The 12,755-nt window shown below is 38.4% G+C and overlaps 1 protein-coding gene across 1 annotated transcript; it reads left to right on the forward strand.

The window, feature by feature from the left end:
- Positions 1-5,617: 5,617 nt before the first annotated feature.
- On the forward strand, positions 5,618-6,160 carry LOC133290512 (uncharacterized). The gene has a single exon (XM_061488602.1). The coding sequence runs from the start codon at positions 5,618-5,620 to the stop codon at positions 6,158-6,160; it is 543 nt and encodes a 180-aa protein (XP_061344586.1).
- The last annotated feature ends 6,595 nt before the right edge of the window (positions 6,161-12,755 follow it).

Here is a 12,755-nt window from a genome sequence, read left to right on the forward strand (position 1 = left end):
TATGTTTTCTCTGAGAGAGACCCTTCATCAGAGAATCGGCCAAATTATCATCAGTTGGGAAGTAGTCCGTCTTTATCTCTAGTCTTTAATAATGTCTCAGATGAGGTGATACTTTCGGAGCATATGCTTGGACCTTTGATGAGACTGGGGTTCCTTTCCCTGGGCTATAGCACCAGTGTTGTCACAATACAAAGGTATTGGATCAACAATGCTTGGAACCACTCCAAGTTCTGCAACAAACTTCTTGATCCAAACTGCCTCTTTAGCCGCTTCTGAAGCCACTAAGTATTCTGCCTTAGTAGTAGAGTCTGTCGTGGTCTCTTGCTTAGAACTCTTCTGAGAAACAGCTCCACCATTTAAGGTGTATATAAAGCCTAACTGAGGTTTACAGTCGTCTTTATCACTCTGGAAGCTAGCATCAGTGAACCCCTTCACTTTTAGCTCATTATTGCCACCAAAAACCAGAAACAAATCCTTAGTCCTTCTCAAGTAGTTAAGGATTGTCTTCACGGCCGTCCAGCGACTCTCTCCAGGGTCAAACTGGTATCGGCTCATATTGCTTAAAGCATAAGAGACGTATGGTCTAGTACATAGCATGTCATACATGATGGATCCAATTGCTTATGCATATGGAATCCTCTCCATGCGTTCCCTTTCGACAGGTGTCTTAGGACAGATAGCCTTAAAGAGATGAATGCCACGACCGACAATAAGAAAACCCATTTTCGACCCATCCATGCTAAACCTCTTTAGCATCTTGTCTATGTACGTGGATTGAGACAATCCCAGCAACCTCTTGGATCTATCTCTATAGATTTGAATACCTAGTATATAAGCTGCCTCTCCCATATCCTTCATGGTGAAGTTCTCAGACAACCAAACCTTCGTGGATTGTAACATGGAAATGTCATTTCCAATGAGCAATATGTCATCTACATATAGCACAAGGAAAACAACAGCATTCCCACCAACCTTCTTGTAGACACATGGTTCATCCTCATTCTTGATAAAACCGTTATCCTTTACGACTTCATCAAAACGAAGATTCCAGCTCCTGGAAGCTTGCTTAAGCCCATATATATTGACATTTGAAGTTTGCATACCATATGCTCTTGACTCTTGGATTCAAAACCATCAGGTTGTGTCATATACACTTCCTCCTTCAAGAACCCATTCAAGAAGTCGATTTTGACATCCATTTGCCAAATTTCATAATCATAATATGCGGTTATCGCTAGCATAATCCTAATAGATTTGATCATGGCAACATGTGAGAATGTTTCCTCAAAGTCAATTCCTTGCCTTTGACGGTAACCCTTCGCAACCAACCTAGCTTTTTAGGTTTGACTGTTGCCATCAGCATCAGTCTTTCTCTTGAAAACTCACTTGCACCCAATATGAACTATTCCCTCAGGTGGTGGAACCAAGGTCCATACCTTGTTCTGATGCATCGAATCTATTTCGGATTCCATGGCTTCTTGCCATTTTAAGGAGTCAATATCCTTGACTGCCTCATTGTAGGAAGCAGGCTTGTCATCCTCAACGGTCTGCTGATTCTCAATCACAAAACTGTACCTCTCAGGTGGATGACTAAACCTAATGCTCCTACGGGGCTGGGTGTCTACTGCCTCTAGTTGAGGCATTTCCTGATCAACAGACTTGGGTTCCTCTATCTGTTCTTATGGGTCTTGAATTTCTTCAAGTTCTACCTTTCTCCCACTATCTTCTTGAGAAATAAGGTCTTCCTTAGTGGGCTAAGAGAACGACTAGGTCCATTAGTCTCCGGATGAGCCTGCAAAACTAACTTATCTAGTGGGTTGATCTTATCAACAATATCTCCATATCTTCTCTTAGATCATCAGGTTGACAACTCTTTGTCACTTAGTGTTACATCATTATGTAACAACCTGGCCCATTGCCCTAGATGCATAGACCCGGCTGAGCCTGCAGTTTATGTATCTAGTTTAGCACAAACCATTATCCTAAGTATCGTACACTTCAAATGGCACCCTTACCCAACTCAATGATAGGTCTTAGCTAAGCTAGAGAAGAATGTCATCGATGATGGGAGGCAATCATAACATGCTAGATTTTTTATTTCAGGGTTCTTTTTTAGTCTCATCATTAGTTATTCCTTTTTCCTTTATCTTGCATGTTTCCTTTTAAACGGCTTGTTTAAACATGCATACTAGTCGAGGAATGATCGCGTTTACTTAAGCATGCATACTAGTCGCAAATTCAAAAATTCAAAATTTCAATTTCAAATTTCAAATTTTAAAAAGTAAACAGAATTCATAATTTTGAATAACAACTTTAAAACTTGAAATCACAGTCCTATATATTATTCTAGTAATATATACTCATTTTTCATAATTTTTTGGGATACTTCATCGGTACGCACTTATACCGTGAGCAAAACTGGTATCTGCACTTTTCGTCAGAAAAGCGACTTTCAACATTATTACTCACTTACCATAATTATACAAGCCTTATCATAATTATTAGGGTCAATTATGGAATTATCTCATTAAACTCATAATTAACGAATTAATTTCCTTAATTAATGGTGCAGGTTCTTACAGTGAGCATGTATAGGTTGATATCATGATGTATGTATTTATTTACCAAATGACATGTTCTACATTTGATTTTATCATTTGGGAGATGATATGTAAAATTATACATGACTGGTATAGCCGAAGTTGATTCATGGTTGGGTCAATGGATTAGGCCTTGAATTGGCAAGATAAATGTATGTTCATGTTATCAAATTGTCAATTAGGTAAGCAAACGTTAAGACATAAAAGCAAGGAAGTGCTGTCAAAATTTTGTATACTTGTTAGTACAGATTTCCAAAGAGCATATCTCACTCATTTCATAACCAAATGAAGTGTGTGAGGTATCAAATTAAATCTTAGGGTGTCTAGCTTCTTATCCTAAAAGATGGGATTTTACTGGGTTGTAAAACGAAAGCATATTTCGAATGAAGGATGACTGTCCAGAAACGCATGATTTTTGCAGTTTATGATATTAGGTCAGTCATGCATGGCATATTGTGTCTGAGAGTGTCTATGGATTGTTATCTTGGATTAATTGAATATTTCCCGGATTGAGTCTTGTACATTGTTGGGGACAACAACGTTTAAATCTGGGAATGATTTGATGTGCCTCTGGAAGATGTAGTTTTCTAAGCTGAAATTGATAAGAATTGAGTCATAAAAGAGCAATTTAAATACATATTTGCTAATTATATTGATTCTTCCATGGCAATGATATTTCTCACCTATTGGTTGTGTTTATACAGGTAAAAGAAGTGAAAATTACAGAATTGTAAATAGCCTGTTGACGCTACTCCACACAGGTGAAGCACAGTACAAATTACGAAGTTTGCAGCGGTGTCATTGAAGTGGCAAAAGTTGGCGCCAACCTGCGCCGGTGCGCAAATACAGATGAAGCATGGTACGAATTCCAGAGACATGGCACCAACTGGCGCCAAATCGGCGCAAATTGGCGCCACTATGTGAGAAGTCCAGGACAGACTTTTGCGAATTTTCCAGAGGCATGATGCGATTTGGCGCCACACTGGCGCCAACTTGCGTCGGTTTGCGGGAAAAATACACCGTGTTTTCAGGAGGGTATTTTTGAAAGAGGGAAAATAGTCGTATAAATAGGATGCCTTTTACAGAATTAGGGATCAAATCCTATTCTATTCAAGAGAGACGACGGTGGTGCTCAGGGAGAGTCTTGCAAGGAGCTATTTCATCTTCTTCTTCTTCTCTTTTCCAATTTCCAGTTTATGTTGAATATTGCTAGGTTTGTCATGATAATGGTTGGCTAAGTTCTTTTTATTGTAGTTAGGGTCACAAACTCTATGTGAACCCTTGTTACAACGGATTGGTTTATAATTATTCGTTTATATAATTATTTTTATCTTTACCCTGTGCTTATTTTATATTTTCTTTATTAGAACTGATCAATCTAATAGTTGATGATAATCTGAGGGTTAGAACCCTAAATAGGAATATTGGGGTTTTGATCGTGAAAAGGGGTAGGATAACAATTTATATGCATGCTAGGAATAGATGTATTTTAATTACGGATGTTTAAACTATTGAGTTTATTGCTTAATGCCATGAGGAACATTGCAAGAAATTGGGGTTCCAATTAGGGTTAAAGGGTTAACCTTACAAGGAATTGAGGGTTAACTATTAAATATTTTTAGATAATAATTTATCTGAGTAATTATATAAATGAGTATTGTAAATTAATCCAAAGTAAGAAGTGGGAATCATTCGGTGAGTGTACTCTAGCTAAAATGCTTTCTCATATTTTTAAAACATCAATTGCTGTTTTATTTCTCATAAACAAAAAGCCAAAAACAAGTCTTTACTTTTAGTTTTTATTTTTACTCAAATCAACCACAATATCTGTCACATCTATTTGAACTCTTCCAATTTTAAAAGGAACAATTATTTGATATTCAATCACAATCCCTGTGGAGATGATAACTTTCTTATCACTTTATTACTTGTGCGATCGGTACACTTGCCGGTGAGCATTACTGCAGCAGAGGAATCATTGAAAACAAAAACTCCAGAGCAAGCGCTAGAATTGCTGGAATCTTTAGCTTCTCAAGAGTTTGACAATGCCCCAATCTCACGCAGGAGAGCAGGGATCATGAAGCTTGACGACTATGATGCAATATTGGCCCAATATGAACAAATACTGCAAATTAATAAGAAACAACAAGCACAATTAGATGCCCGTACAAAGTAATTTTCTAATTATCAAGTTTCTTCTGTTAATAATTCTCAAATTACTTGTGGTATTTGTGCAGGAACTCACGCGACTGAAGATTGCGATTACATGAGGACACCTGAGAATGCTGAAGTCAACGGAATCTGGTACGATCAAAAGAACAAGGATAATTCGGGGAGGAACCAATATGGAAACAACTATAATCAAGGGTGGAAAAATCAAAATCAACACCCAGGATTAAGTTACAAATCAAATCATCAGTTAATCCTCCTTTACCAATGCAACAACAACCCCACCATAAGGTAACACTTCAGAGTGGGAGAAAGCCTTTGTATAGCTGTCCAAAACTACCTCGGACTATATTCAAAATGAAAATGCCTTCAAAGATTAAATAAGAGCTTCTCTCCGGAACTTGAAAATGCAAGTTAGCCAGCTATCAAGACAGTTCACTGAAAGAACTTAGGGCACCTTTCCGAGTAAAAAAGACACTAACCAAAATGCACAATGTAAGTCCATTGTTACCAGAAGTGGAATCGTGATCCAACCGGTGGAAAAGTCTCCAGTGGAGAAGAAGAAAGAAGTTGAACCTGCAGCTGAAGAGGAGAAAGAGGAAGATGCGGGAGAAGACGAAAAGAGCACTCCAGAAAAGAAGCTGTTCAAATGGGAGAAAAAGAAAGCTCCGGACAGGAAACCAAAGCCGGCAGATCCATCTCCCTATGCACGAGTTCCATACCCTCAGAGGTTGAAACAATAAATCCAGAAACAATAATACACAAAATTTCTGGATATCTTCAAGAAGTTACAAGTGAACATTCTTTTCGCAGAAGCTTTGGAAAGCATACCAAACTATGCAAAATTCATGAAAGATCTTCTGTCAAAGAAGCGCAAGTTGAAGGAGTGTAAAACAGTGACCTTAACTGAAGAATGCAATGCGATCATCCAGAAGAAACTTCCTCCCAATCTAAAAGATTTGGGTAGCTTCAGCATTCCTATAGCCATAGGAAATATCGAAGTAGGAAAGGCATTATGTGATTTGGGAGCAAGTATAAATTTGATGCCACTTTCCACGTGCAAGGCTCTCGAAATCAAAGAGCTAAAAGCAACTACGGTTTCTCTCCAGTTAGCTGACAGATCGATCAGACGACCTGATGGAGTTATAGAGGATGTTTTTGTAAAAATTGACAAATTTATTTTTCCTGCAGATTTTGTAATCCTGAATATGGAAGAAGATGCAGAGATTCCTCTACTACTCGGAAGGCCTTTCCTAGCTACTGCAAGAGCAATGATCGATGTGGAGAAAGGGAAACAGATGTTGAGGATGAATGAAGAGACAGTCACCATTGATGTCTTCGAGTCAATAAGCATCCGTCAGATAGAGGAGACTGTTTCATGGTTGATATAATTCAAGAAGCAGTTGATGACACGATGAAAGAGGAGAGTTCCCTGCTTGAGTTAGAGCAAATCAATGAAGAAACCAAACTTGTTGATAAAGAAAAAGAACTAGTGGTGGAAGAGCTTGAGAAAAAGAAAGATGACATCCCTCTTGGAGCACCAAAGGTGGAGCTTAAGGAGCTGCCTCCAAATCTGAAATATGCGTTCCTTGGTGACAAAAACACTTATCCGGTCATCATCAACATTGAATTAACAACCATGGAAGAAGAAAAGCTTCTCAAGGTGTTGAAGAAATACAAAGTGGCCATAGGAAGGTCTTTCTCCGACTTAAAAGGTATAAATCCTTCCTTTTGTACTCATAAAATTCTAATGGAAGATAATGTTAAACTTGTTAGGCAGTCACAAAGGAGACTCAATCCAACCATGAAAGAGGTTGTGAGAAAAGAGGTAGTTAAACTGTTAGATGCAGGAATGATCTATCCTATATCCGACAGTGCATGGGTAAGTCAAGTACAAACTGTACCCAAGAAAGGTGGAGTCACGGTGGTAAGAAACGAGAACAATGAGTTGATTCCAACAAGGACAGTCACCAGGCAGAGGATGTGTGTTGATTACAGAAGACTAAATGCAGCCACTCGGAAGAACCACTTTCCCATTCCCTTCTTGGACCAGATGTTGGAAAGACTAGCTGGCCATGCATACTACTTCTTCTTAGATGGGTACTCGGGCTACAATCAAATAACAGTAGCTCCAAAAGATCAAGAGAAGACAACATTCACATGCCCCTACAGAGTCTTCGCTTACCGGAGGATGCCCTTCGGTCTATGCAACACTCTGGCAACTTTTCAAAGGTGTATGCTTTCTATCTTTTCTGATATGATTGAAAAATCTATTGAGATCTTCATGGATGACTTTTCTGTTTTTGGCCCCTCTTTTGACACTTGTTTAGAAAATTTGTCATGTGTTTTACAAAGATGTCAAGAGAGTAACCTTGTTTTAAACTAGGAAAAATGCCACTTCTTGGTAAAAGATGGGATAATTTTAGGACATAAAGTGTCCAAAGATAGTATAGAAGTTGATGGAGTGAAAATATCTGTTATTGAGAAACTTCCCCCTCCCTCTAATGTTAAAGGTATTCGAAGTTTTCTCGGTCAAGCAGGTTTTTACAGGCGCTTTATCAAGGACTTTTCCAAGATAGCAAAGCCACTAGGCAAGTTGTTGGTCAAGGATGAAGAATTTAAATTCACAGAAGAATGTTTGATTGCATTTAATATTTAAAAGATAAATTGACCATTGCACCTAGAATCACTACATCCGATTTTTCTTTACCTTTTGAATTAATATGTGATGCTAGTGATTATGCCATAGGAGCTGTCTTAGGACAAAGAAAAGATAAGCTTTTGCATGTGATTTACTATGCTAGTAAAATTCTTAATGATGCACAGTTAAGTTATGCTACCACTGAAAAAGAATTACTAGCAGTTGTCTATGTATTTGATAAATTTAGACCGTATTTGCTAGGGTCTAAAGTAATTATTTACATTGATCATGCTACTTTAAAGTATTTGTTGAATAAGCAGGATGCAAAGCCATGATTGCTTAGATGGATGCTCTTCCTTCAAGAGTTTGAAGTTGAGATCAAAGACAAGAAAGATGTGAAAAATCTAGTAGCTGATCACCTCTCCAGGATCCAAGAAAAAGATCATCAAGATGGACCTTGTAAGAACCTGCACCGTTAATTAAATAATTATGTGATTAATGAGATAATTTCATAATTGACCTTAATAATTATGAGAAGACTTGAATAATATTGGCAAGTGATTAATAATGTTGAAAGTTCATTTTCTGATGAAAAATGCAGATACCGGTTCTTCTCACGATATAAGTGTGTATCGATGAAGTATCCCGAAAAATTATATTAAGTGCATAAATACTACTAAAATAATATATAGGACTATGATTTCAAGTTTTTAGTTAAAATAATGTGAATTGGTGCCAGAACTGATACTGGCTATGTAAAAGAGCGTACCAGAAAGGTGCTGCAAAAATTAAAATTAAAATAAGATAAATCTTAAAAAAATGAGTAGGTTCAGAATCCTAAGTTTGGGATTGAAATGCTAAGCGTAGAATTTAGCGCAAAACTTATTGTTTCAGTTCGTCATTCGGCACTACTAATCGACCTTGAAATCTTAATATTTTATTTTCATCCCAAACTACTTTTTGGAAACCGGCCAATTTATGGACTAGTTCCTCATCTCTTTGAGCCCTCTTTATTCTACAGAGTAACTCATTCTCTATTTTGATACTGCCCAACCTTATTCCACGCCTTCTTCTGATAACAGACAAATTCAGATCCCGAAAAGCTTCGAGTAGTTTAAGTTCTTCCATCATCAGGGTTGCAGTATGGAGATTCTCCCGGCTCAAAGCGTCTGCTACAACATTTGCCTTGCCTGGGCGATACTTGAGTTCAAATTCATAATCTTTGAAGAATTCCATCCACCGTCGTTGCCTCATGTTTAGTTCCTTCTGATCAAACAAATACTTCTGACTCTTGTGATCACTGAAAACATCAAATCGTGAGCCATACAGATAGTGTCTCCAGATTTTTAGTGCGAACACTATGGCTGCCAACTCCAGGTCGTGAGTAGGGTAATTTTCCTCGTGAGGCTTTAACTGTCGTGAGGCATAAGCTACGACCATATGATCTTGCATCAACACACAACCAAGTCCCTTTAGAGACGCATCGCAATACACTTCAAACTTTCTGGTTGGGTCTGGAATAGTGAGCACCGGTGCACTGGTCAATCTACCTTTTAGCTCCACAAAACATTCTTCACAGGCGTCAGTCCACTCACAAGGCATTCCCTTCCGAGTGAGACGTGTAAGAGGTTGTACTAGCTGCGAGAAATTCTGGATGAGTCTACGATAATACCCTGCAAGTCCCAAGAAACTCCGCACTTCAGTGACAGTCTTAGGTCGCTCCCAATTCATTACTGCTTCCACTTTGCTGGGATCCACAGCAATACCTTCTGCTGAAATTATGTGGCCCAAGAACTGGACTTCTCTTAACCAGAACTCACACTTCGACCACTTGGCATACAACTGTTTCTCCTTAAGGATTTGTAAAACTATCCTCAAATGTTCAGCATGCAGTTCTTCTTTGGTAGAATAAATCAGAATGTCATCAATAAATACAATGACAAGCTGATCTAAGAATAGGTCAAAGATATGGTTCATATAATCCATGAATACTGCTAGAGAATTAGTAAGTCCAAACGGAATCACTTGATACTCATAGTGACCATATCGGGTCCTGAATGTTGTCTTCAGAATATCCTCCGGTTTAACCCGGATTTGATGGTATCCTGATAGCAAATCTATTTTAGAGAACACCCTAGCACCTCTCAACTGGTCCATCAGATCATCAATTCTAGGAAGCAGATATTTATTCTTTATTGTCACCTTGTTCAGCTGGCAGTAATCTACACACAGACGTAAACTACCATCCTTCTTCTTGATAAGAATAGCTGGAGCACCCCACAGAGAAGTACTGGTCCGATGAACTCTTTGGACAAAAGCTCTTCTATTTTCTTCTTAAGTTACCGAAGTTCCAGTGGTGCCATACGGTAAGGAACAATGGAAATAGGCCCAACTCCAGGAAGAAGTTCAATGGGAAATTCTATCTCCCGATGAGGAGGTAATCGAGGAATTTCATCGGGAAACACCTCCTCGAATTCAATAACAACCGGAATATTTTGAGGTTGGGTGTCAACAGTATTTTCAGACTCAATTAGCAACAAGTACCCTTCAGCTCCCCGAAGGAGTTGTTTCCTAACTTGCAATAAAGAAATAATAGAAAAGAACTGAGAGTTACCATCTTTAGAAGGAACGATGACTTTTCCTGCTTGACAATCCAAAGTCATTCCATTTTTTGCCAGCCAGTCCATACCGATAATCACCTCAAGGCTGAATACCGGTAGAACCACTAAATTTACCGTATAAGTATTCCCTTCAAATTGTAGAATACAACCCCTGCAAATTTCTGATGCAGTACAAGATCCTCAAGTAGGGGTACTGATTTTCAACTCAAAAGGTAAGGGAGTCGGGGTGATACCTAGTCTCATTGCAGTGTGCCCCGCAATAAAAGAACCTGATGCTCTAGAATCAAAGATAACAGAAAGAGGATAACCAATCAAGATTACATTACCTCGGATCAGATTCGGATACTTTTGAGCTTCATTGGCATCAATAGTGAACACCCGAGCTTGAATAGGAGGCTGATTAGCATTCTGCAGGCAATTAGAAATGAATTGTCCCGATTATCCACACCTGTAACACAAATTGTTCCCGCGTCGGCATATACCAGTATGATTCTTCCACAAGTAGCACAAGTTGTGGGACCCTGTCTTCCTGCTGATGATTGTCTAGGAGCATTATTCTTCTTAAAATTTCCAGTCCGAGGTTGCAACTGCGGACCCTTGCCTCTGTTCATTCCAGTAATCTTTCTGAAAAACCAACCAACTTTACTTCCTCCTTGTGATTGCACTGGCTGTTTAGACAAATTCTTAGCTTCATTTATAATCTCTTCTGCTTGCCGACTCAGATTAATCAATTCAGGAAAGGTACGATTTTCTGTAGTCAACATAAGCTTGCGGATCTCTGGATGCAGTCCACTTTCATACTTTTCCACCTGCCATTCTTCATCATAAATGTTCCAATCAAAATTAGCATACTCCATCAGCTGCCCAAACTTTGCAATATATTCATTAACAGTCATATTTCCTTGACGCAGTGCCAACAGCTCCGTGTGTTTCATCCTCCTCATAGCCTTAGGGAAATATTTGTCAAGAAAAACCAGTCTGAACACCTCCCAAGTGAGATCAACATGTTGTGCTCGAAGTAAAGCTCTTGCACTCGTCCACCAAGTCAAGGCTTCATCAATCAGCTGATATGAGGCATAGTCAACCCTGTGAGGTTCATACGTTCAAAGATGTGTTCTATCATCTACAACCATCTTGCTGCAATCTCTGGATTATCCTCACCTTCGAATGTAGGTGGCTGAAAATTTCGGAAGTCTTTCAACCTCCGCCTAGCAATCTCCTCAGCATTATCATGCATCTGGGGTTGGTTAGGATTTTGATTTCTATATTCCCTACCAAAACTGCTCTGATACCATTTAGTGTGACACTCTCCCTTGTATGCATCTAAGGGGATGCCATGCTAAACTGTTTGGAGTCGCAACGTAAACGTATTTGGTAAAAATTTGCATTTTAAAAGTCATAAATAAAAACCTTGTATTGAAATCGGGTTTCATGTAGGTACAACCAATATTTAAAAAAAAACACTTTTGATGCTGAAATTGAAATCGTACTTCATAGTGTAAACAACAAAATTTCAACATACAAAATTTTCTTTTTCCAGAAAACCTTCCTGACTTGTAAAAATCATATAAAATCAAGCTCAACAGTTTTTGAAAATTTTCTTTGACACATAGAAAGTAGACATCAGGGGCTTTACGTACATATAAATTATATCTCATTCGGAGGTCTGCAGCCTCAGAAACAGAACTCGCAAAGTGCTCGCTAAATTAACATAAAAATTCCGAATTTAAAACAGCAGAAATTGTTTTTGCAAAACGAGTACCAGCATTACACAACTTACAGACAATACATAAAATCCCAAAATACAGCAAGGTGAGGCACGTCTTAACATTTTTCCGGTCTCTCAAAGTATTACAGCAACATAAAATAATCAGCCAACAACCAACAGAAACAGTGGCAACAACAGAATTTCCAAAATAGCAGCAATCAAACAGAATATGCCCAAAACAAATATTTTCTCAAATGCTTTTTCGTCCACTTGCAATTTATAAAAATTGAGCCCCAGAAAGGGGTGAGAAAAATCCCAGTAGTGTGATAGAAAAACCAGTAATGCAACAACATTAGTCTAGATACTGAATTCCAAAACAGTCACATCATCAAATAAATTCTGAGCAGATACTAAAGTGTAATCAGAATGCGTATATAACGCCAGAATACTGTATGTTTGTAGCACTAAGGCGCACATACTAGCTAACAACATAATGCGTATATAACGTTTTTATCCCTCTTGACCTTGGGTTACAATCGGTTTTCATGGTCCCTAAATTAGATAAATTTTCTGACTTAGGATTTAGTGTTACCAATTGTTAACAAGAAACAAAATTTAAAACTTCCTAAGCATACAGGTTCGGTTTTTAGTTCTTAATTAGATGCTTATAATTTTTCATTTGCATGATACTACTTGCATGACCTAGGCATAAATTAATAGGCTTTTAGTAGGCTGTCCACTCAGTTTGAACATGTGCAAGGCTACTAATCTTTTTCTAATTCAGCGAACAGTCCCAGAACTTAGGGTGAGCTATTTTTCATGCTCCAAAAATCACTCCTTTGTTCTTGCAAGCACTAGGTCCAAGCGGTCCAAAAGGGAAGAATCCAGAGAGTAGAAATAACAAAAATCTAACCCCTTAAAATACACATGCAAGGCTGAACAGTGAGGAAAAGGAAAGTTTGAGGTTTGACTCACCTCCTTGTGTGTACCCAAAAATCACCAATCGGCCAAGAGAG

The sequence above is a fragment of the Gastrolobium bilobum genome, unplaced genomic scaffold (assembly GCF_033153095.1).
Source record: "Gastrolobium bilobum isolate Gb01-03AN ecotype WA unplaced genomic scaffold, APGP_CSIRO_Gbil_v1 utg117694, whole genome shotgun sequence".
NCBI lineage: Eukaryota > Viridiplantae > Streptophyta > Magnoliopsida > Fabales > Fabaceae > Gastrolobium > Gastrolobium bilobum.